General features: G+C 41.6%; 3 protein-coding genes across 3 annotated transcripts; 2 read left to right on the top strand and 1 right to left on the bottom strand.

Annotated features, from left to right (window-relative positions):
* The first annotated feature begins 1,267 nt into the window (after positions 1 to 1,267).
* On the top strand, positions 1,268 to 8,381 carry GSG1L2 (GSG1 like 2). Its single transcript, XM_041459480.1, has 5 exons — positions 1,268 to 1,577; positions 3,146 to 3,193; positions 5,917 to 6,069; positions 6,289 to 6,400; positions 8,126 to 8,381. The coding sequence occupies exons 1-5, from the start codon at positions 1,268 to 1,270 to the stop codon at positions 8,379 to 8,381; spliced, it is 879 nt and encodes a 292-aa protein (XP_041315414.1).
* Positions 8,382 to 12,404: 4,023 nt separating this feature from the next.
* DHRS7C (dehydrogenase/reductase 7C) lies at positions 12,405 to 21,663 on the bottom strand. Its single transcript, XM_041459457.1, has 7 exons — positions 21,522 to 21,663; positions 20,785 to 20,940; positions 17,530 to 17,642; positions 15,557 to 15,767; positions 15,231 to 15,323; positions 13,152 to 13,307; positions 12,405 to 12,674 (listed from the first exon to the last, which is right to left on the bottom strand). Exons 2-7 carry the CDS (start codon positions 20,936 to 20,938, stop codon positions 12,466 to 12,468), a joined length of 936 nt encoding a protein of 311 aa, XP_041315391.1. The 5' UTR covers positions 20,939 to 20,940; positions 21,522 to 21,663; the 3' UTR covers positions 12,405 to 12,465.
* Positions 21,664 to 23,404: 1,741 nt separating this feature from the next.
* On the top strand, positions 23,405 to 24,955 carry BLOC1S3 (biogenesis of lysosomal organelles complex 1 subunit 3). Its single transcript, XM_041459491.1, has 2 exons — positions 23,405 to 23,462; positions 24,027 to 24,955. Exon 2 carries the CDS (start codon positions 24,030 to 24,032, stop codon positions 24,504 to 24,506), a length of 477 nt encoding a protein of 158 aa, XP_041315425.1. The 5' UTR covers positions 23,405 to 23,462; positions 24,027 to 24,029; the 3' UTR covers positions 24,507 to 24,955.
* The last annotated feature ends 41 nt before the right edge of the window (positions 24,956 to 24,996 follow it).

Raw genomic sequence — 24,996 nt, 5'->3', positions numbered from 1 at the left:
TATACATACATAAATACATACACACATATATATATTTAATATATATTTTATATTAAATATATATAAATATATATTATATATATATATTTATATATATTTATATTCATATTTATATCTATCTATATCTATATCATATATATCTATATCAATATTTCTATTTATAGTTGTATATGTATTTATACATATATATTTATACACATATATATTTATACATACAATGTATATTTTTTAAATATCTATTTATATTTATATAAATAAATAGAGTAGGTAGAGAGTTGTCTTGAAAATCCACATTATTTTCATAAGAAGTGCATATGTGACTTCAGTGTCTGCCCTGAGGAACCATTCATGTTTTGACTTCACAGTTGTAAAATGAAGCAGTGAATTACTCTAACACCCCATTTTCTTTTGGTTCTTTGCATATCTTACTTGCACCACCAAACAGGCAGAAAAAACCAATATCTATAACATGCCAAGGTGGGAAATGTTTCCTAGATGGAGGAAAAAGAAATGCTATTTCACAGAGTGAGAAGATGCACATATCAAATAAGGATAATTCAACATTTTCTCTAATGTTTCACCTCCTTTGGGCAGAACTTGTGTTGTGTGGTCATGGGGGCAGACTGGGCAGTGCCCAGGAAACCAGCAAGAGCAAAGTCAGGTAATTTCTGACTTTTATTTGTCACTGCTGGAGCTCTGAACATGGGCAGTCCCCTTTCTAGTGCTGCATGCTGTGAAATGCTGCAGCTGACCAACAAGTTTTAGCTCCTTGCAAGTTTTTTTTAATAGCAAGAGTCACAACTGTATTAAATTCACAGTGTTCAGTGTCACAGGAGCATTTGGAACTGTGAGATTTTGTTTATTCCTCAGCTAAGAAATAGAGACTCCATCAGTGTGCCTCCAATCAAGGCAAATAGGCTTGTTTTGTTTGTATAAATAAAACTTTAGTGATTGCACACCGGGGTACTTCCAATGCTTCTGTGTTCTGTGTATGATTCATGGGGCAAATGATCATTTATTGTTACACTTCCTCATATTCCTTCCACAACACATTGCTGCCAAGCAACACTGTCCTTTATTCTTAATCTCCCCTGCCACATGATTTCTGGTCATGCCCAGATCTCTGCTCTCTGTCTTAAACTCCTAAGCTAGCACAATTTTCTGGGAGGGATGAGGAATGGGATGGTGAAGGCAGGCAGGTGTTCCATCAGGCAGATGCAGAAATCTGCAGGAATTTCTGGAATAATCGCTGGCGCAGCTCTGGAAGATGCCATCCTCCACCCCCGACTCAGACAGGAGGCACAGAGCCTCAGCAGCATTTTCTCTGAGTTTCCTCTCTTTGATCTTCTCCATCACGGCTTTCAGCAGCAGTTACTGGTGTGAAGGGACCAGAAAAGTTGCCAAACCCTTCTGCAAAGGAGACGGCAAAGGGGATCTGTGCATCCGCTTCAACAGCGCCGACGGCAACAGCAGCCAGGCTGTGCAGTACATCTGGGAGACAGGCGATGACAAGTTCGTGGAGAAGAAGTTCCACGCTGGCATCTGGTATTCCTGTGAAGAAATGATAAATGAAGAAGGTGAGTAAACCCGTGGAAATTTATTTAATAAGGCGGTCATGGTTTTTTTCCTGCTCGTTCGGCGCGTTCTTCCCTTCTGCTTCGTTAGTGGTTTTGTGGTTTGTGCGTGTGGCCTGAATGAGTTGCTCTTCTTTGGGAAAGGGGATCTCAGAGGGTGGTGTCTAGTCAATCCTAAACAATTCCTAATAAATTCTGCAAAGAACATCAGGGTGACAGGTTGTGGTTTTGATTTAGCTGACAGGTTGTGGTGCAGATGAAATGATTTGGTTTTTATTTTACTCACCATGACAGCAAGTTAAATTACTTGAACAGGAAAGTGTTTCATTTTTCCAGTGGATTTTATTCCATTAGTCAAAAATTAACATGCTTTAAAAACTCCTTCTGATTCCCTATGGCAACGTAAAACATGCAAACTTTATTTTTATTGTTTAAATCATTTGCACTAATAAATCTGTGGGATCTAAATTAGTTCCTGGATTTCCTCTTGAACACAAGTATTTCTACTTTCTTGCCGTGATCTCACCTTGCATAATCAAAGCAGAAGAGGATTATTTTCATCCTGCTAAAACATGTCATGGAGGCTTACTGGCCATAAGTGGTGGCATTTAATTGGGGCTCACTCTGCATATGTAAATATTATTAGAATGAAATTAGCTTTCTAGTAAATTTTGTATTTTTGTATAAGGGAATATATTTCTGGTTCAAGAATTCAAGGATTTATTGTAAAAAACAGATCAACATTAAGTTTTTCCCTTTATTGCCCTGATCAGTTTAAAAGCAACAGCTAGAACAGAACTTCAGAAAAATCAAAGCAACTGTCACCTATGCCTTAAAATGCAAATATTTTCACAGCCACCTGTCCTGAAGGTCCAGCTCTACCAGAACTTCTTGTAAGTTATGCAGTTTTAAGAGAAAAATAAAATCAGAGCAAACTATGTGTCCAAAAAACACCATTTATCCACGCCATGGGTTCCAGGGTTGTGTAATTTGAGCATCTGCTATGGAAGCTCAAGTTTGGAAGCTGATGTTTTCTGGCTTGGGCCAGTTAGGAGCTGGGGAAAAAAAAAAAACAACAAACCACCCAGCATGTCCAGATCAGAGAATTAATTCCGAGAGCTTTGTTCACAGCATCTGTGTGGGGGGCAGGGGCTCGTGTGGGTTTGGGAATCAAAGCTTACAGGAAGAAATTGGAATGAAGCTTAGAGGGAATTTGTGTGAGCAGCAGCCCTGCTGCTGTGAGGAGAGCAGCTCTGCCCTACACGAGCATTGGGAATTTTCCTCTCCTGGCTTTCACAGCCACCACCCCATGGAAATCAATTCACAGCCTTTCTCTAGGTCTTCCAGGCTCTGGTTCTACCTTGAAATAATCTGTGAGGACTCTCTGGTTAAAGCCCAGGAGAAGGTTGATGTACCAGGGTCTGTGTACACTAAAATCAGCTTCTCCTGATCTCCTCACTTTCTGCTTCTATGATAGATTTTACATTTTCTTCTTTCTATTAATCTCTTTCTTTAGATCATTACAGAGTACAAAATAACCCTGAATTTGATTTTGTTTTTTGGCTTTTTAGGTGAGAAATGTAGAAGCTTCATCAGTCTGACTCCAGCTTCTGATCGAGGTAGATGTGCATATTTTTTTGTCTGTAGCCAAAACTTTCCTGATCACACTCACCAATACAAGTATTCTCTATTAAATTAAATTAATCCATTTCAAAAATGCTTGCTTTAATCACAAAGAGTATTTTTTGTCCTTTATTTAGTTTTCTAACTTCAAGATGAAGGTTACATGGCTTAGAATATCAATGTATGTCTTTCTGAAGACACACCACTTGAATATGAATGGCTTTTAAATTGGAGTATGGGTACTGGAAGTCAAACTTTGTGTGTTTTTGCCCTCTGTCTCCTCACAGAGGAGACTTCAAGATGAAGGTAATATGGCTTAGAATATCAATGTATGTCTTTCTGAAGACACACCACTTGAATATGAATGGCTTTTAAATTGGAGTATGGGTACTGGAAGTCAAAATTTGTGTGGTTTTGCCCTCTGTCTCCTCACACCTCCACCTTTGCAGCCAGGAATTCTGTGGCAGGTTTGTGTGCTGAGGGGATTGTGGGAGATGTGCTGTGCCCCCAGCCAGCCTTGGTGGAATCTGAATCCCCTCCCTGTGCCTTACTCAGAGCTGTGAGGGCACATTTCCATTCTCTTCTTTCAAAGAATAGTCAATAATTCTTAATAAAGAATAATTAATTCTTAATAAAGAATTATAATTCTTAGTATAGAATATTTCCAATATTCTTACAAAACATTCCTGCAGATGCTGCTTTGTGCCTCCCTCTTGCTCCCCAGTATGAAAACATCAGTCCATCACTGATCTGATTAGACCAATCACTTTACAAGTGGCTGATCCTGAAAAAAACCCCAGAACTTGTTCTCCCCAACATTCTGGGACTGGAATATTTGCCTGGATATGCAATTTCAGACCCCTGAGAAGGAGAAATACTCATTTTCTGAAGGCCAGTTTTCCTTCTACCTGCTGCAGCTCATCACAGTGCTTTAACAGAACAATAGAATTTTGTAGCATGAGAAATAAAAATATAAATGAGATGTGGGTGTAGTCACACAGAAGTGAGGGGTGTTTTTGAGAGTTCCTCACAAGCAAAACTGCTGGTGCACACAGAGCTGAAAGTGACTCTGAACAGCACCAGCAAATGTCACAGGCACTGGCAGGCCAGGTGAGACAGCCAAGAAGCATCTAGGCACCGAAAAACCAGAAATCTCCCCTGGGGAGGGAAATCCTGTGTGGAAATCCTGCCCAGAAGGGGTTTGTGCTCTGCACATGGCTGTGGGAGCTGTGTGATCCAAACTCAGGCTGCAGCAGGCTCAGCCTCCCCCAGTTCCTCAGCCCTGGTCCCACACTCAGGGCTGGTCACCGTTGTCCAGGGCATTTCTTACAGTGGCTCACTGCCCAAAAGTGTTAAGATGCAAACTCTCACAGCTGGAGCAGCCAGAACTGTTGGGCAATGCAACATCTGGAGCTGCTGATGAAAATCGCAATTTTTTACCGAGACAGATTTTCTGGAGAAACAAACCACGTCCAAGAACACCCACACATGGGCTGGCCCAAGAATTTAATGTCCATGAATCACAAAAGTCCCACAGACATTGTCCAAGCCAGCATTTGGAGTCACACACCACACAAACCTTGTCTCCTGCCCTAGGTGCTGTCTGGTAACCAAGGATGTGCCTCAGCAGCGTTTCAATTCTTAAATTACGATTGTTTGTTTACATCTTCACGTGAAATCACTGCTTGAATCTACAGCCAGGTGTCTCAGGGCACGTTTGGTTTTTAAAAGTTTGGGGAAGACCATTTTCCAGATCTTGCTACAGCAAATTTGGACACAAGGAGGCCTCCTGCTCCTGGCTGTGGGACGTTAGCATGCTAAAGGTCAGACAGCAGGCTGAGAGCCTTTCACGGGAGGATTAACTTCTTGCATAAGATGCAATTACCAGATCTCCAAAAAGAGAGGAATTAGCAGATAACTAGGGAATGAATCTCAGCGAAACCTGGAGGCTGTCTGGCCTCATGAAGGCTTCTCTGTCCAAAAAACTCCAGATCCTGTGGGGTTGAAAGTCAAGCCTGTGGGGAAGATTTTAGTGATTGACTGGAGCCACAGGCAGTGCAGGTGAGTGCCTGGCCCCAGGCTGTCAGCTGGGCCTGCTGCTCCTCTCTGCACTCAGAACCATGACACCAACAGTCCTTTTTAATCAACTTTGGTTCTTTTTATATTACCTTTGGTTCTTTTTATATTACCTTTGGTTCTTTTTATATTAACTTTGGTTCACGGTGATTTTAGGGTAGCTACCGAGTATAAAACCACACTTTCCCACCTTGCACTAAGTGTGTAGCAGGAACAGGCAGCTGCTTTTCCAATAATTATAATTTGAAATTTTAATCATTTCATTACTTAATGAAAATTAAGATTATTTTTAAAAATAATTAAAATTGTTTTCCAATAATTATAATCAATTTGTCATTGAAGTCCTCCATAGATGTTCTGATTATCAGAGCATCCTCACAGCCTTTGTGCTTCTGTTTAACTTTGTGTGAACACTACGAATGAAGAAGGAAATGGTGAAAATAAACATGCAACTGCTTTCCCAGTAATTGTAATTTGGGGTGTCCATTGACCCTGAAGTCCTCCAGAGATGTTCTCATTATCACAGCACCCTCACAACCCTCGTGCTTCTCTTTAACTTTGCGTGAACAATACGAATGAAGAAGGAAACTGTGAAAATGTGAAATATTGCTGATAATATCAGTGCTGTTGCTTTGGTTTGCAGGGGTTTTATGGCTGTCCATTGTAGCAGAGCTTCTCTACGTGGTTTTGCTCCTGACGGGGAACATTCTCATGTCAGTGGAAATATGCTACTACAGCTCTGTCATTGATGGGCTGAAGATCAACGCCTTCTCTGCAGTGGTCACCGTGCTAGCAGGTACAGTTAGGCATCTCCACTGCACAAAGTGAAGAAAAATGTTATGGGAAAATATTATTTTCAATTCATTATTTCTTAATGTGGTCTACTTCGAATTTTAGATTTGTGGATTTTGCTATCTTTAACTTAATTTTTTAAATTTTATTGGTTTTCATTTAGTTGTCAGGTTGGTTGCCAAGGACTAAATAACTAATGTTATCACAACATTGTATTTTTTAGGTCTTCTGGGCATGGTTGCTCACATGATGTACACCACTGTATTTCAAATGACTGTAAATCTTGGTCCTGAAGACTGGAGACCTCACACGTGGGATTATGGCTGGTCCTATGGGTACTAACTGCTTTATGTTGGGTTCTTCCATTACATTTTGGTCACTTCACCCCCTGTTCACGGAATTATACTTAATTTACAAGCAATGGCTTTACCTTATTTCACTTCTGAGGGCGCAGTTTAGTAACCAGGTGTCGTTCTTGTCAATCAGTTGTCTTCAATTATTGCCCAGAATGTGAAAGTTTGCAAGGTTTGTATTTGACATCACTCAGAGATTACAGAGAGGTCCAACTGCCCTGCATGAAGCAGGGGTTCTTCTCACACACACCAAACCCAGGTTTGATGAAGCAGAAGTTCTCCAGACACACCAAACCCAGGTTTGATGAAGCAGAAGTTCTCCAGACACACCAAACCCAGGTTTGATGAAGCACAGGTTCCTCTCCAGACACATCACACCCAGGTTTAGCATTCTCACCTCCCAGGACAATTGTCTTCCCTAAGTTGTTTAAAACTCTTCCAGCTTCAGTCATTTAGGTTGACATTTTCCTATCACACGGATGCTTCAGATTGTTGTATCTGGAACGTTTCACAGAATTAACCAGGTCGGAAAAGACTTTTGAGATCATCAAATCCCACCTGTGACCTAACATTACCTTATCACTGAGTGCCACATCCAGGATTTCCTTAAACACCTCCAGGGATGGTGACTTCACCTCCCTGGGCAGCCCATTCCAATGCCAAACCATTCTTTTTGTGAACAATTTTTTTTTTCCAATTTCTAGCCTAAACTTCTCCTGGTGCAGCTTGAGGCTGTGTCCTCCTGTCCTGCCTCTGTTCCCTGGGAGAAGAGCCTGACCCCACCTGGCTGCACCCTCCAATCCATGCTCATGTGGCCATATTCTTACATGCTACTTTTAAATTCACACATTTTTAACAAATTATATTTCAATATAATTTTTTTAGTTCTGTCTCCTTAGGGGTTTACTTTTAACATTTCAAAGTTGATGTCCTTTTCTCTCATTTACTCAGGCCATGCATTTTCTCAGGAATACATTTCAATGCTCTGAACCTGCTTTACCCAGATATTTCATAGATCTTTTTAACACTTTTGGGTAACTCACATTTTTCTCAGTGCACCCTGTGAGATTTATACCCTTAATAACAGCACCTTTTAACTTTTTATACACTCCTTTTTTTTTTTCTTTTTTTATAAAACCCTTTTTTGTTATTGAGCTCTAAGCTTAATATTACTTTTAACATTTCAAAGTTGATGTCGTTTTCTCTCATTTACTCAGGCCATGCATTTTCTCAGGAATACATTTCAATGCTCTGAACCTGCTTTACCCAGATATTTCATAGATCTTTTTAACACTTTTGGGTAACTCACATTTTTCTCAGTGCACCCTGTGAGATTTATACCCTTAATAACAGCACCTTTTAACTTTTTATACACTCCTTTTTTTTTTTTATTTTTTTATAAAACCCTTTTCTGTTATTAAGCTCTAAGCTTAATAGAGAAGAAAAGCTTAAATAGAGCTTAAATTGAGAAATTTGAGGTAGGGTTTCATGAAACAGGTATGTTAAATGTAGATATTGCAATAAATATGTAGAGGTCTGTAAATGGCCATTGACCAAGAGTATTTCTTCCTCACCAAGCCTGTTCATCCTTCCCTAATACACACCAACACAATCACACATAAGCAGCGGTTTCAGAAATAAAATTGAAGGGCTTGGATATGAAAATGCCCTGCTAATTTCTGATAATTTTTGCTTTTTTGTTCACAGCCTTGCATGGACCTCCTTCGCTTGCTGTATGGCTGCAGCTGTCACCACTATTAACAAATATACAAAAACTATCTTGGAATTCAAGCACAAGAGAAAAAAGCTGGAAAGGAGCTTTAGGATTCAGTACAAGTTTCCCGAGCACACAGCTCCAGAGAAGGTTTGCAATGTGTATGTGAACTCTTTCCAAAACACCACAGATGACCCCACACATGCATTAAGAAGTCTGCGTCACCTGGCCACCATTTCAGTCCTGTAGAGCTGAGCCAGATCTCAGAGCATTCTGTAAATTACAATCCTAGATCCAAACAAAACAGTGTTAATGAATAAAACGCATCAGTGTGTAGTATCATTTATTTTTCTTAATAAAGAAGTTATATTTCCGTGGATGTTTCAAGGAAGTCTTGGGATTGGAAAAGAAGATTCAGGTGGCTCAGTTCAGATAAAAACAGTGACACAGGTTCCCCCCAGGTCCAGTTTTTAAGCAGTTTCTAACAGTGAGTTTGTCAGAATTTTAGAGCATCACTCCGCCTGATTCTTTATTAAAAAGGCTGTAAAAAATCCCATCTTGAAACCAAAACCCATGAGAAGCAGGGCAGCAAATAAGGCATGTGGTGCAAGGCTTGGATAATTTTTGGTGGTGAAAGGTTCAATCTCTCCAAGAAAATCTGTGGACCTGAGCTTATGGTTCAAGAGCTTCACCATACACATGGTGGATTTGCTGTGAAAGGAAAGCTGGTAGAGGGAACAGGTTTCAGTGTAAACCCTTACATAAAATGAGAAGGCAAATAAAATTTGGAAGATTCATAAGGAGGCAAACTGAAATCTAAAAAATACCTGGTTGTGGACAGCACACAACTCACCTTTGGAATTCTCCAGGAATCATTCTGGCAACAGAGTCAGAAAGAAGCAAAATTTGACTTATACATTTCTACATAAAGAATCTATAATCACATTAGAGATGGGGAGGTGGAAATGATTGCAGTCATCACAGATCAGGAACATGGAGCTGTTCCACTCTGAGGATCATCACGGAGCTTCCTCATGGAACTGAGCCATGTGCCTGCCTGGCTGGACACCAGAATATTCCTGTTCTTGATCCCCTTGGGAAACACGTGTGAACCCTGGGTGGCAGATCCTGCACAGTCTACTGAGCAGCTCCTACATATCTACATAAAAATTCCTACATATCTTTACCCAGGCAATAAATACAGTTTGAGCTTGTTCAGCCAGCAGGACCTGGAACAGGTCAGGTTATGGCCAGTGATAAGGTGGAGCTGATAACAGAGAGGCATCATTAAATCAGAAGAAAAACATTAGTGGTAAGAGAGGAGAGATTTTGTCTATGTATGGAATATGCTTAAAAAAATGAGATTTCCTCATTGGCAACAGGTCCCAAAGCTTCACTGCTGCAATTGTAGAAATTCACTGCTGCAGTTGTTGAAATTCACTGATGCAATTGTAGAAATTCACTGATGCAATTGTAGAAATTCACTGCTGCAATAGTAGAAATTCACTGCTGCAATTGTAGAAAATCACTGCTGCAGTTGTAGAAATTCACTGCTGCAGTTGTAGAAATTCACTGCTGCAATAGTAGAAATTCACTGCTGCAATTGTAGAAGAACCATGCCCTGTATCAAATCAGCAGGTCATGTGTTCCAGTTTATGTCCATTACCTTTTTTATTTCTACTGTGCATATTTGAGAAGAATCTGCCTCCATATTCCCTACACCATCCTACTAGGGGGCTGCAACAGCAATAAGGTTTCCTCTTTAATCTTTAGAAAAGTCTGGTTTTATCCTTTACAGTGCTCTGAAAGTGCCACCTTCAGTCCAGCAGGGGAGGAAAGCAGGAGAGTTTGGTGCCCACTCTGTCAGAAGCAGTGTCAATCCCTTGACCAAAACACAAGATCTTCCTTCCTTCCTTCCCCTTGGTTCACCCATTTCTTTGTGATGGGTATGTTTCTAACACCTTCACCAACAGAGCAATTATTTCTGATTCCATCTGACTTTCTGCTTTTTGTCAACCCTAACTCTTTTTAAAATAGATTTTTACCCATCTCATGCTGTTCCTGGGTGTCATAGAAGAATTTCCAGCTCATCCAGGAACATACTTGGATAATGCCTACAAGTTCTTTGAAAAATCCAATTTATGCAAGTGCCTCATTTTATTTTTCTCAGCCTGCAGGTCACTAACAGCCTGACAGTCTCTGCCATTTCCTCAGGATTGTTTCTTACACTGGTTTGCAAGCATCTAAAGTGCTGTAGGTGGGCAAGGGCTATTTAAATAATTGTGCAGTAAGAATCCATCCAGATCCATTCTTAAATCTCAAGCTGTTTTTTCTCATGCTAACCATTCCAGAAGCTGTATGTCTTCTGCTGGATATCTGGCAAATAAATTCACCTGATGAAATGCAAGATTTCTTATCCCTATTTGTAAGCCACAGTTTCATATTCTGCCTCTTATTTTAACTTTTGACACCCAGTAAGTCCTGGCACCACATTATTTGAAAGCAGAGGAAAAGCACCAGCAGCATTTTTATTCTGATTCATTAAATCTAATCACTTTTGATGAATATGGCATCTCAGTAAATTTCAGACACAGATCTCCAGCAGTCCTCATTACCACTGGGAGCTAATGAGATAAATAGGCACCTCTGGGATGCAATTCCTGTTATCCTGAACTTGTCTTAACATTTCTTTTTCTTATCATAATATTTTTATGTGCAACATATATCCACAGGTGAGACAGCGAAACAGAGATCAACAAATGAAATAGAAAACTTCAGATTAAATAATAGATTTCCCCAGAGGGGGAAAAAAAAATATTGTGTCTGAAATACCAGTGGAGAAACCTCATCTTCAAGATGAGAAAAAGCCACTGAATTAGAGAAAAGTGTGACCCATTTAAAAGGTCATCTAATCCTTCTTTTCTTTTAGGCAGGATAAACTAAAGCTACATTGCTTTTTTACAGATGTTTCATTAATCTCTTCTTTAAAGCTTCTGAAGACAGGCATTTGAAAATTTCTGTGGCAATTTATCCTTTGTGCTTAACTATTCTTAGCAGAAAATGCTGTCCCTGTAAATCTCCTTGGCAGCAATTTTAGCACATTGTCCCACTCCAGCAGACATGGAGAACAGCTCAGTCCTGCCTTCCCTGCAGAACATTTCAGGAATTTGAAAATCATTCAGACTCAACTTTCTAGGTAAAAATACATCTGGTTTTTAAAACTTTCTTGGTGGGACACTGGTATTATTTTACCTCTTTCACTGCCTCCTGCTGTGGCTCCTTGAACTGCTTGAAGTTTGGAAGTGAAATTGTGTGAAGAATTTCTGCTGATCTCCAGAATGTGCAAAATGGAGCAGAAGGATTATTCAGCTTATTTTAACATGTAATCCACTTGTTTTTACAACAAAGAAGGACAATAATAGAGATCATAGAAATCACAGAATGGTTTGGGTTGGAAGGGACCTCCAAGAGCATCTGTCATGGCAGGGACAACTTCCACTACCCCAAGTTGCTCCAAGCCCCTCCAACCTGGCCTTGGACACTTCCAGGGATGGGGCAGCCACAAACAATGTTGGTTAGCTGGGATGTCCTGTGGTGCCTGATCCTTTTCTGATGAAATTACGCTTACTCTGCATCTTGCTCTTATGGAAATGTGGAGGACTTGGCTGCTGCTGAGGCACAGAAACAAACAGAACTGAGACCACAGCAAATGCCCACTGGTTTGAAGGAGCAGAGTTCTGCTGAGGACCAAGAAAATTGTGAACAAATGACTGTTTGACCTCCCAGTGAAGGCATAGCCACTCACAGTACAATAAAACCACAGTACAAAAAAACCCAATAAAACACCAGAAAATAGATGGAGCTCCAGCAGGTGCTGCAGGAATGAGCCCTCCATCCCAGAGGTGAAACCTCCCTGAGCCAGGTTTCTTGAAACCAGAGCAATTCAATCAGAGCAAAGGTTCATGTCCCTGCAAGATGACAGATATTCCTTTGCCCTCAGAACTCTGTCATGTTTGGTGATTGCATCATGAATGAGGTATGTAAGTAAGCTGGTGGAAATTATGTGAGCAGTGGGACTCATAACAGCAAGAGCAGTTTGGTTCCAATGGCACAGTGTCATAATCCCTAAAACCAATTTATAGATGATTTAAATTTAAATTTAGGAGCTAGTCCAGCTGACCCTTCAATGGCCTGAAGTTCCTAAATTTGTAGATAATTGTGTGTGTCAATGATAGTGGAATTATTCTACTCATAGCAAGCAACACAAGTCACTGACATTCAAAACAAAAACCTTTTTTTTTTTCAGGAAAAGCAAGGAAATAACTGAACAAAATCAATTTTCCTCTTCCGTCTTCAGCTTTTCCCTAATCCCTGAGGCAACAATGGCAAAGAACAGCTCAGGGAAGAATGTTCTGATGTAAACTGCTGCTCTGGGGATGGGGTTGGCCATAAGCACCTCCTGCTTCTTCCTGCTCACCGTGGCAAGGACCTCCTCTGCCACCTCCACGGGGTGCACACCATAGGACACCTTCCTGAAAAAGACTGTAAGTGAGACAGGAGTGAGAGCTACACACAGACAGATACCCTGAGGGAATGCTGTTGAAAGGCACACAGCTAGTGAATCAGTCAAATCAGTTTGATTTCTATGCACTTCCAACCCCTACTCCATTCTCCTCATCAGTGTGTGGCCAAGATCTTTCCATAACTGAGGTAAAGTCCTTACAGTCCCTAAGGGAAGGAGCAATCTGAGTGCAGTGGGATTGTCCCTCTGGACCTTTTGTGCTCTCCTCTCCCTCCATTCCTGATGCCCTGATATATTTATTTTCTCACATAACACTGTCTCATTCCACATTCCTTCTCTTTTCACCAGGCTAACATTCCCTCTCCAACATCTCTTTCCTTTTGCTCCTCATACCTGTTCATCCTTTCTGCCATTTCCATCATTTTTCCTTTTGTTTTTTACCCTGGAAAAGCCTCTCTCCTGCTTTATGTGCCTCATCTTCACCCACCCAAACTTACATTTCCAAATAGAGGCCTCCCAGTTGCCTGGTGCTGGCTGGCGATGGTAGGAACAGATGAAGGTTGGATTCACAGTGCTGACAGAAATATCAAATTCCTCCATTTCAGCTCTAAGGCAATCAAAAAAGCCTACAGCAGCATGCTTGGAAGCAGCATCTAAAAGTAAAAAGCACACATATGCATGTTTAGATCTATGATTGCATGGAAGCAGGTGTATAATAAAGCATCAATGTTTGGGAAAATGAGCAGGGAATGATTAACCAAAGTACAAAAGAATTGTTTCACCCAGTGAAATTATTGCATGACATATTTAAAACAAGCAACAAGAAATTATCTGTACAGGACAACAGTGCATGCAGTGTCTTGGAGGTGTCAAACAGCACATGTCTGCATTTCCCAGTCTGAAATACCTAAATTGTTATTTCTGGGTTAGGAAATAACAATTCTGTTATCCCTACAGCTCAGAAATGTCTTTGGTGGATGGAATTGTCCCTGAGATGAGTCCTCACACCTTCTGTTTCTGCAGTTTGTAACACATCCATGAAATGCAGTGACATCTTCCACTGCTGGAATGCAGTGCTCCTCATGCTTTTAATCTGATCAGGGCTTTGCCCTGCAGCAGCTTTTAATGCTAAAGTGAATTCTAAAGTAACTGAATGTCAAGACTTTTCCATCTGCTTTTAGAGCCTTTTTATTGAGAACAGGATGAACAAGATGATAGTGAGTGAAACTTGACCACCAAACAGAACTGTGTGCTCAGTGCAGAGCTGCAAGTGCTCAGTCACCTCAATCACCCTCAGTTTACAGGAAAATCAACCTGTGCATATCCAGGTGGGCTCTGGGAATAGAGAGATGCTTCTCCATGCATTCATTCTGACATCCCTTCTTCTGGCAGCTTCATTTCATGCTATTTCTATTTCATCTGTTTCTATTTCTATTATTTCTATTTCTTTATGCAAATAAATATTGGTAGGGGCTTTGTACAAACTCACTTTATTGGCTCTTCTGCTTCTTATGGTTTTACACATACACAAACTATCTTGACACAACTGTCTGTGTCCTAGATGGGGAGGATTCCAGATGTCACATCAATGTCTTGTTTCTTTTTAGAGCCTTTTTTTGTAGTTCTTACATTTCTTTTGAGATGGGAGACCAGAACAGCACACCATGCTCAAGATGTGGGCTCTTGCCACATCTTATTTTTAACTAAATTTATTTGCCACAATTTATTTGTACATAAATTTACAAAGACATAAAGATATGTTTTAATTTATTTTTTCTGCTGCTTTCCTTACAGATTATGTCACTGTGATTTGCTTTCATGGGACTATAAGTCACAATTCTGAGGTCTCACAGAATTTTTAATTCAGAGCCCATCGCTCACTCTGACTTTCTGTCCAGATAAAAATGTCTGTTTACATCTGTGCCAAGCTGAAAATGTCTCTTTACATCTCTCCTATATTTTCTGTCCACTAATTTTGTATTTTATTAATGCAAAGACTTTCCATCATAATTCAGAACAGCCTTGATTCCTCAGGAGTTTTCGATGAAAACTCAAAAATTTTCTGGAAAGCCAAGCAGAGAGCAATTCCTACATCTCCTTTTAAACTCCCACACCTAAATACATTATTGCTTCCCAAAGCAGTAGCTCTTATCTACTCATATTTTATATTTACACACTATTCTTCATGAAGGTTTCAGTAGCTCTTATCTACTCATATTTTATATTTACACACTATTCTTCATGAAGGTTTCAACAAAAAAGAACAAAATATTCATTTCAATATGCACAAGTATAGATCTGATATAGATTTAAACTATACAATATATAATTTTTTTTTAATATGCTGTCACATTTTTATCATCCTATTCTCAAGTCCCCTAGGCAGCAGTTACATTTCTAAGGTAGCATTTTAACTATTTCCAACTGAGCTCCAATTGGAAAAAAAAAATTCAGCCAAATACTGTAATAATGCAAAATTTGGATGCAAATTAGCACTTCTAATAACCTATGATGAGTGTCAGGGACTCCTCACAACTTATGCACTAGAATTTTATTTTTTGCAATGTATAACTTACAAGCTGCACGAAATGGAATTCCTATTTTCCCTTGGATGCTATTAATTAGAACAATTTGGCCCGTTCTTCTTGAGATCATGTTAGGAAGAATGGCTGCAAAAAGAGAAATGCAAGAAAGAGCCACGTAAGTAAAAGTGTATTTAGTGAAAATGAGCAACAGCTGAAGTGTAAATAGCACAAATTTAGTGAAGGTTGTCTCAATACTGCAAGAAAAAGTATCACAAAATCCAATTCTACATGCAGAGTTGGCTGCAGTATTAATTAACACATTTAATTGCCAATGTACTTTGGGTGGTAACAGCATAAAAAAAAAGGGAAAAAATTACCTTTGGTTAATGTTATAGGTCCAAAATAGTTGGCATCCATTATCTTTTTATCAAGTTCCAGTGAAATGCTCTGCACTGCTCCTTTCACCTTCATGCTTGCATTGTTGATCAGTACATCCACACAGCCATAGCAGTTCAGGATTTCCTTAGCTACATCTCTGATGCAGCTGATGTCTGTGATATCCAGAAGAATCAGCTTTGGTGCATATGTCTGGTGAGCAAAAGACCCATTTCAGTGGCACTTGTTATGTACAAACTCTATTTCTATTTCCATCTATCTATTTCTATTTCTATTTCTATTTCTATTTCTATTTCTATTTCCTTGTCTTGTTCATTAATTTACCTTGATACTCAAAGTGTTTTTGTCATTCTCACATAAATCTAAGATTTGAAAATTGCCTCACTCTAGAAAGAAGGTAGTTCAGCAATGAGAGCTGGGGTTGTTCAGCCTGGAGAAGGCTCTGGGGGGTTTTAATGTTCTTTCCAGTGCCTGAAAAGGCTCCAGGAAAGCTGGAGAGAGACTTGGGACAAAGGGATGGAGAGACAGGACACAGGGAATGGCTTCCCACTGAAGGGCAGGGCTACATGAGATATTGGGGGAAATTGTTCCCTGTAGGGTGCAAGGACCTGGCACAGGTGCCCAGAGCAGCTGTGGCTGCCCCTGGATCCCTGGCAGTGCCCAAGGACAGGGCTTGGAGAACTCAAGGACAGTGGAAGGTGTCCCTGCCATGGCAGGGGTGGCACTGGGGGGTGTTTAAGATCCCTTCCAATCCCACCCATCCTGTGATTCTGTGATAATGGGTGCTCACAGCACCGAATTTCGGATGAAGCAGATCACCACTGAAGGCTCAGCTGCACTAGCTCCTGCTGAGTTTTGTCTCTTGTTGTCAATGGAAACAGAAAATAGACACCAGGGTGACTCCCAGCAGTTCAAGATTCCTACAGTTCAAGGGTCTTTGTGGGAAGAACCCTTTGCTGACAAGAGATGGGGTTTAGTGCTCTGACAGATGAGCTACACACACACGGGGACAGATGGAAGGTAGGAAGGGTTTGTTTTGCTCTAGGTTACACAAATGGAGTTTACTTTTGTATGGTTTCTGCAAAATCAGATTTTATCAGCTGTGGGACAGAGGAATGAACTTGAAGCTTTTCCCCTTTACTGTATTAATTAGAGAATGTAATGCAGAACTTTTAGTCATACTTAATATTTTTCCCTAGTTGAATCTGTGCAGGCCAGCATGAACACACTATTTTTGTGGTTATTTATGCAGACAAATAAAGCCCACTGGGAAAAAAAAACCCCAAAAAAAACCAACCAAAAAAAAAAACCCAAAAAAAACCCCACAGATTTTTGTAGGTCTGATGAGCAACTGCTGCAAAATTTATGTGATGCCTTCAGGAACACCTGTGCCCTGGAACAGTCAGCTGAATGTTGGCCACAGAAGGGAAGCTTTGCCAGGAGCCTCAAGAAACACCTGCCCAAGAGCTGGAGTCTTGCATCTCCACTGGCAGTGGCCATGAGGAAAACAGAGTTTTCTTCTTTTACCCCAAATCCCTTCTGTCTGGGGGGGTTTGTTTCCCCCAAACAGTGGAGAAGCTCAAAATGAATTTGATCTTTAGCCCTATCTCCCACTCCTTGAGCACACGAATGAGATAACTGAAAAACTGACAGCGTTTCCTGCCATTAAATGAAGCATTTGGATCCCTTCCACCCAAATTATCAGGCAAATTGCTCTGCGGAGGATTTCTAGCTGGGTGGCTTGCTCAGAGCACAGGAGCACCCAGATGCTCCACAGAAATCCTCAGGAGAGCAGGATTTTGGCACCATGCCTCCCTGGACTGTGTTTGCTGTTATTACCTGGGTGACCAAAGCCATCATTGATAACAAATCACATTTCTTGTACATTTTTTTGCTGGATCTAAAATTGCATTCTGTCCCTGAGCAAGGTTTATCCCAGGCTATGAACACCTACCGTGCTGGGGTCTGTCACACTAATTAAGGCATCATACAAGGCTTCTAACTTTTCCCATGTCCTGCCACACAACACAAGCCTTGCTCCTCCTGCATGAAACACACGAGAGCATTCTAGGAGAGAAATACATTAAAAAAAATAATAATTACAATAGTGGCAAATTGATTTTGTTTATTTTGCTTGAAATGGGATGCTGGTTTTGCTAAGGGTGGTGAATCCATGCTTTAAAATTCATTAATTTTAAAATAATATGAGAAAAAAGAAAGCATTGATTTGTGATAGTACATAGGTGAGAAATAAATTAAATTTAATGTAATGGGATAATGCCTGTGTTGAATGGGCTACAGAACAACTCCAGTGCTTGCTGTCCTCCAGGAAACATTTCCTCCAGATTTCAATACCCACAGGAAATCCAGTTATGCTAATCTACCCATTTTAGATTTCTTAAATGATCATGTCAGACTCTTAATATTGTTATGGAAGTATTTATGGATCCACCCTTGTAGTTTTGCAAAGCTGTGCAGCTGGAAGCTTTTATTTAAGCAATCTTTTTCATTATTTACAACAGTAATTTTATGAACGCCTTCCATTTTCTTTTTTTTTTTTCTTTTTCTAGCATAGAAGGATTTTTAATTTAATGCCCAAAAGAGTATTTGCCAGAACAATTATAGCAGTACTTTTCCTAAACAGTTGAGGCAATCTTGTGGAAAAAAAAAATGAGAGACTTCTATGTGAACAGCAATAAAGATGAAAAGGGAAACCAATAATGTTCTCCTCTAGAACTTCCCTGAACTTTTCTGAGTTGCAGCACTCAGAAGAAACAGGAACTAGGTTTCAATAACAATCACAAACCATTGGAAACATCTTCAATCATCATAGATTTGTTTCTCCTTTCTTTAACTTTGATGAATGTCACCTTTAGTCCAGAAATTCTGGCACGTAGGGGAAGAACGTGGCTGTTTCCTTGGAGCCCACATCCACAGCTGGCCTGTCACACCAGGCCCTGCCCAAAATCCCTCTCTGTGGGATTCACATTCTCTGAACCTGGGAGAAGCAGTGAGAGAAGCAGAGAAAAGGATGGCCAAAGCAATTCTTGTCTCATTTGCTGCTCCTGTGTTGTGGCAAAGCAGAATGCAATGTGGAGATTCCGTACCCAGAGCGGGTTTGGTCTCCTTGGCCTGTCAGGGCCAAGGGTGTGCAGGCTGTCAGTCAGCAGGAGTCACCAGATTTTGTGCAGTTCCAGTTTAGATGGAGTGTAATATAGTATAATAAACTAATAAATTAATTAATTTCCTCCCAGACGTGGCGTCGCCTCGATATCCCATCCCTCTCCAGCTCTCCCGGAGCCCCTTCAGGCCCTGGAAGTGGCTCCAAGGTTTGCTGCCACCATGACATATTTTATGAAAATCCTTTCCATAGGATTTTCTCCTGAGAAGCCGAGGAGCCTCAGGAATTAAACATAAACATTAACTATCTGCTGTGGGATGCAACAGGTGCATCTTTGATTGGGGCATGTTGGTTGTTCCTAATTAATGGCCAATCACAGTCAGCTGGCTCGGACTCTCTGGGAATCATGAGCTTTTGTTGTCATTCCTTTCTATTCTTTTTCAGCTTTCTGATGCATCCTTTCTCCCTATTCTTTTTAGTATAGTTTTAGTATAGCAATATAATATAATAAATATAATATAATAAATATAATATAATAAATATAATATAATAAATATAATATAATAAATATAATATAATAAATATAATATAATAAATATAATATAATAAATATAATATAATAAATATAATATAATAAATATAATATAATAAATATAATATAATAAATATAATATAATAAATATAATATAATAAATATAATAAAATATAATTACTATAATATAATATAATTAATATAATATAATATGGATGAACACCCACTCTGCCAGCCTGGCTCCAGAGCAGAGCCCTCTGGGCATCTTTGTGACCTCCTCTGGAGCAGAGATGCAAAGTGGCTGGCCACCCAGATTAGCTGTTTAAATAAATTATTGCACATCCTTGATGCCTTCAGTTTTAGCCTTTGTATTTTGCAGATCCATTAGTGCAAAACTCTGAACTCCATGTAAATTGTCAGCTGCTGCCTTCACATTTTGGTTAGACAGAACAATTTCTCTAGGCCTGAGATCCAAGGATACCCTACAGCCTCAGGGCCCAAAAAGTCTAAACAAAATTAAAAAATTAAATTTTTAAAAGAAAAAAAAATAATTTTTAATTAAACAAAATTTAAAAATTTAATTTTTAAAAGAAAATTGCAGGGAGAAGCAAACTGGGGGAGTATTCCTTCATTACCTGAAGATGTAATTGGACAATTAACCCCTGATATGCAAATAGACCAAACCTATGTCTGTATAAAAAACTTGTGATCATTGTCCATCTTGGGTGTAGCCTCTGGGAGGTTCTTGCACTGCCCAAGGTGTATTTATTGAAGGCCTTTAATAAATACCCACTTTATTCTCTTAACCTTTTCCAATATATATAATATATATAATAATAAAATAGGTGGGAAATAGGAAGCCTTCTAATAAATCCCTGCTTTATTCTCTAACTCTGTCCAGCCTCTGTTCTAAGCAGCCTCTTCTTCTTTGTCCTCTGAAGCCACCCACACTGCACAGAGCCAGGCAGCCCAGCTGGGAGCACTGGAGGAGTAATTCAGGTGATATTTAAAATATATATAGAGGCTGAAGAGATAAAAATAGGGACAAAGGGGTGAGCATTGCTGTTCACAAGAAGCAGGAGCTGTTGAAGTGTCTAAGGGCTGAAAAGGAACATGTAAAAAGTAAGGTGACACCTGTTTATGCAGCCACCCTGCACTGACAGCCTGTGAAATGAGATCTTACAGTAGCAACAGCTAAAAATAGCACTCAGTGCTCTTCCAAAACCTCTCGTTCTATTGAATTAAATAAATGCAAAGCTCTGCAGCTCCTACTCGTTTATCAGTATAATAATTATATAATATAAATATATATACTAAAGATAATATATTTATATTATACATACAAATATAACAATACAGTTGTTATATATTATATAAAATATATTTATGATTACAAATATAAACATATTTATTTTTATTATTAACTTCTGCTTCATCCAGCCAGTTCTGAATACATCCAAGGCCATGTGTGCATGTTTATCACCCAGAGCGTGGCTCTCTGGCTGCTTCTGTTCTCTGCCACTGAGAAGAAACGAGACAACTCACTCACAACTCACCCTTGCCCAGCCCAGAGATGGCATCTGTGATCACCACCACCTTGTTCTGCACGGCTGACTTGGACAGCAGCCACCTGACTGACTGGTAAATGTAAATAATTCCACTGATCCCCAAGAGCAGCAATGGCAGAGCAAGTACAGAAAGGATACCCATGGCTGTGGGAAGCAAAAGACCACATGAGAGTGCAGTAATCACAATATTCAGTCATTGTTTTTCATTCACATTCATTATTTTTCAATTATCCCAGTGTTTTCTGAGATAGAAAATCTAGTGATCAGCATGCCAAAGCAGCAACTTGAAACAGTAGGAAGGTAATTTTCCAATCAATGGTGTAATATTGTTTTTTAATAAGCAGGGCAATGTTGTTTCTTTGTCTGTTTTCCTCATCTTTGTATGGTCTAGGCAAATCTGGGTTCCTTTTAGGGAAAATTTCTCTTTTTTAGCTTTGATGAATGTGGCCTTTAGTCCAGAAATTCTGGCATGTAGGAAAAGAATGTGGCTGTTTCCTTAGAGCCCACATCCACAGGATGTGGCAAGACCATAATAAAAAAATATATATGTACAAATGTATGGATATTCTATTATGCCTTGAGGCAAAACATGAAATAAACGCTGAACTTTTAATTACATTGCTATTATTAGAAAACAGAGAAAAAGCTTTTAATCCAAATTTCAGCTAAAACTCACAACAGAAATCATTTCTGTTCCAAAAGACAGAGAAAATGCAATCACTTACCACGGCTATGAAGACTCCAGACACAGACAGAGCATTCTATTTTTTGGAAACTTTTGCATTACAGATTTAATGAAGGTCCTTGAGGGTTTCTCAGAGCACTGATTTGTTGGGGCTGCTTGCCCTGAGAGAGAGTGGCTATGTATGGCTGCTGACAGAGGCACTGCAGAGTAAATATAGCCTGCCCAGAGTATCTGCATGCCTGACCTTCCCACCCCGAAAATCCCCTGGGACAGAATCAATTCACCTGTACAGATTGTGACAAACACCAGTCACTTGGTGTTAAAAGTTTAAAAGTTTAATAGTAATGAAATGGTTATAAAAATAGCAATATAATTAGAGTAATAAAAATCGGGACGATTAGGACAACACGAGACAATAAAAACAAAGAGTTAGGGACAATCTGGGTACCTTTTCTGGGCAAAATAAGCCTGAAAAAGGATCCACGTTAACAGAGGATTAACCCTTAAAAGCAATTTATTGCCCCATTATGAGAAGAAACGAACTTCTTCCCACCCCACTCAGCCCTGAAGAGCTGTCAGCATTCAGAGGAAGAAGTTTACAGTGACCAGACAGAATCCTGTGTTGGAATGGAATTTATGCATCATGTGTGAGGTGTATGGATGTGCAACAGGCTGTGGCTTTTAAGGGTTAATCCTCTGCTAATGTGGGTCCCTTTTTGGGCTTATTTTGCCCAGAAAAGGTACCCAGACCGTCCCTAACTCTTTGTTTTTATTGTCTCGTATTGCCCTAAATCCTAATTGTCCCAATTTTTATTACTCTAATTATATTGCTATTTTTATAACCATTTCATTGCTATTAAACATTTAAAATTTTAAAAACAAGTGATTGGCGTTTTTCACACAGCTAAAAAAGACACGAATGGCAGATAGAAATAAATACATTTTTCAATGCAAAATGGTCACAGTGTGCTGTAATTTACATCACTTTCTGCAAGCAAATGTAAAAACATTGAGTCATGCCAGGCCACCTGCAGCAACAGAGAGGAAATCCAATTTTTCATCATTCCTAAAGCCCCAGCTACCTTCTCTTACTTTTAAAGCATCAGCTTTTAATAAACAAAAAGCAGTTCCCTATCCGCAACGGAGCCAGTTTGTTCCTTTTATGGAAAATCATGTGTTATTTGTTTAATTCACTCAGGGCTCTGGAAACATTTTTCCTGGAAAGTTGAAACATTAAAAAAAAAATTAAAAAAAAAAAAAAGCACACACTAGAGATAGAGGACTTATATGAGTTCCAAGTGATTTGCTTCCAAATGAACTAGAATAAAGGTAGAAGAAAAGTAAAAAAGCAAACTAGGGAAAAGTCAATTGAAATAAGCAGATAGCCCACAGTGTGTAAGACTGTAAAGATAAAATGCTGTCTTGTCCATAATGAAAAATTGCAAAGGAAAAGTGCCAGTGTCATCTGGGAAAATGCAGATATGCAGCGACTGCATTAACCCAAGCACCCGCATGTTTGGAAGCACAGAAACCTGAGTCAGAAACACCCCAGAAATGTGTTGTGCGCTGCCACCTTCAGAGCGCTGCGGGGAGCACCACGGCAACAACGCCATTTAAAGTTCTTCTAGAGGGTGATGCCTTCAGAAGGCTGACCTGGAGCAGAGGCTGGGCAGAGTTAAAGAATAAAGCAGGGATTTAGTAAAAGGATCTCCTCAGTGGATCCACCTTGGGCAGCACAAGATGAACCAAAATGGTCACAAAATGCACGACCGGCCACGAGGTCTCTCACTTTTATAAGTTCTGCTCCATTAGTTTATTGGAGTTCATTGTGCAATTCCGGCTTTATGTTATTTAGTCCCACCCTTAGTGGTTTTCTCTCTTTATTTCAGATTTTTGTGCTCCTGGGCCTGCTGGAGCCGGCACTTCCGGGTGCGGTCACGTGGGCGGCGCGTCATGTGACCTGCGGCGCTGCGGGCCGGAGGTGGGAGCGGGCCGGGGGAGCTGCAGTGGGGCTGTGGGACCCTGGTGTGGGGATGTGGGGTCACTGGGGGGCTGTGGGACCCTGCTGTGGGGACGTGGGGTCACTGTGGGGGGATGTGGGACCCTGCTGTGGGGACGTGGGGTCACTGTGGGGGGATGTGGGACCCCGATGTGGGGATATGGGATCGAGGGGACCCCGCTGTGGGGTCACTGTGGGGATGTGGGACCCTGCTGTGGGGATGCGGGGTTACTGTGGGGCTGTGGGGTCGAGGGGACCCCGCTGTTGGGATGTGGGACCCTGCTGTGGGGGTGTAAGACCCTGTTGTGGGGGTGTGGGGTCACTGTGGGGGGATGTGGGACCGTGCTGTGGGGATGTGGGATCGAGGGGACCCCGCTGTGGGGACGTGGGGTCGCTCCCGGGGATGTGGGGTCACTGCCGGGGCCGCGGGAGCCCCCGGGATCGCTGGGTGGGGGCTAGAGGGGTCTGAGCCCAGGGGATCGGGAGGGGGTCCGCAGGGACAAGGCCGGGTGTCCCCCTCCCCTGACGCACCCGTGTCCCCTCCAGGCCATGGCCGCCCCCCGCCCTCCCCGGGTGGTGCCGGGCGAAGCCTCCGAGAGCGACTCGGAGCCAGAGCTGCTGGTGGAGACAGCCGGGGAGGCCCTCGGGGCCGGGCTGAAGGTGCCGGGCGAAGCCTCGGAGACGGACGAGGAGGAGGAGGAGGAGCAGCAGAGGCCGAAGACGCCGCCGGTGCTGGCGGAGGAGCCGGCGGCCGTGTGGGGGGGCGGCCCCTCGCTGCTGCAGCAGCGGCTGCGGGAGGGGACGGGGCGGCTGCGGGGGGCGGTGGGCAGCGCCCTGCGGCAGAGCTACGGCAGCGCCGCCCGGAGCCTGGGCGGGCTCGGGGGAGCCCTGGGCCGGGCGCAGGTCACCGCCGCCGCGGCAGCGCACTGCCTGCGCCTGGCCCGCCGCGATCTGCGCGCCGTGGCCGACACCATCGACATCGTCACTGCGTGTCACCTCCTGCCCGACATCCGCGGGCAGCTCTGACCGGCACAGCCGCTTCAGCATCCCCACTGCGGCTGGCACCAGCGGCGGCACCAACACGGGGAGGACATCTAGCAGCACTGCTTCCTTCCCTCGGCATCGACAGTACCGCATCTGCCACGGCGGGGTCAGCGCCGGCAGGATCAGCGCTGCTGAGGGTGGAGTTCCGACATGGAGTCATGTTTGCAGCACCCCTCACTGACCCTGAAGACCTCCTCAGCACGGTGGCATCATCACCAGTGTACCACAGTGACACCAAACAGTGGCTTTGGCACAGAGACTGCCAGCGTGGTGCCCCAGGACCTGCATGTGCTGGTGACATCTTCACTGCTGGGCCCCTGGCCAGCTGCCAGCATCCCTGAACTGCAGCTTGGTGCTGGCTCACCACCATTGTCCCCGAATGCCACTGTTTTATGTGACATGGAACTGAATAAAGGCATGGTGGTGTCAGAGCCATAGTGGGGAGCTCGGCCAGCACTGTGAGGACAGTAGT

Source organism: Pyrgilauda ruficollis, unplaced genomic scaffold, assembly GCF_017590135.1.
Source record: "Pyrgilauda ruficollis isolate IOZ18807 unplaced genomic scaffold, ASM1759013v1 scaffold136, whole genome shotgun sequence".
In the NCBI taxonomy this organism is placed as follows: domain Eukaryota; kingdom Metazoa; phylum Chordata; class Aves; order Passeriformes; family Passeridae; genus Pyrgilauda; species Pyrgilauda ruficollis.
The sequence above is the reverse complement of the archived record's forward strand: the minus strand, read 5'-3'. Positions and strand labels throughout refer to the sequence as shown.

Bases quoted from the DNA above. Each gene is read 5' to 3' on its own strand.
- GSG1L2 (XM_041459480.1), top strand. From the start codon at position 1,268: ATGCCATCCTCCACCCCCGACTCAGACAGGAGGCACAGAGCCTCAGCA. The intron at 3,194-5,916 runs GTAGATGTGCAT...TTTGGTTTGCAG, and splicing joins GACTCCAGCTTCTGATCGAG to GGGTTTTATGGCTGTCCATT. The intron at 6,401-8,125 runs GTACTAACTGCT...TTTTGTTCACAG, and splicing joins GATTATGGCTGGTCCTATGG to CCTTGCATGGACCTCCTTCG.
- DHRS7C (XM_041459457.1), bottom strand. From the start codon at position 20,938: ATGGGTATCCTTTCTGTACTTGCTCTGCCATTGCTGCTCTTGGGGATC. The intron at 13,308-15,230 runs GTAAGTTATACA...TTTTACTTTTAG, and splicing joins AATTCCATTTCGTGCAGCTT to ATGCTGCTTCCAAGCATGCT. The intron at 12,675-13,151 runs GTAAGTTTGGGT...TCTCACTTACAG, and splicing joins GGAGGCCTCTATTTGGAAAT to TCTTTTTCAGGAAGGTGTCC.
- BLOC1S3 (XM_041459491.1), top strand. From the start codon at position 24,030: ATGGCCGCCCCCCGCCCTCCCCGGGTGGTGCCGGGCGAAGCCTCCGAG.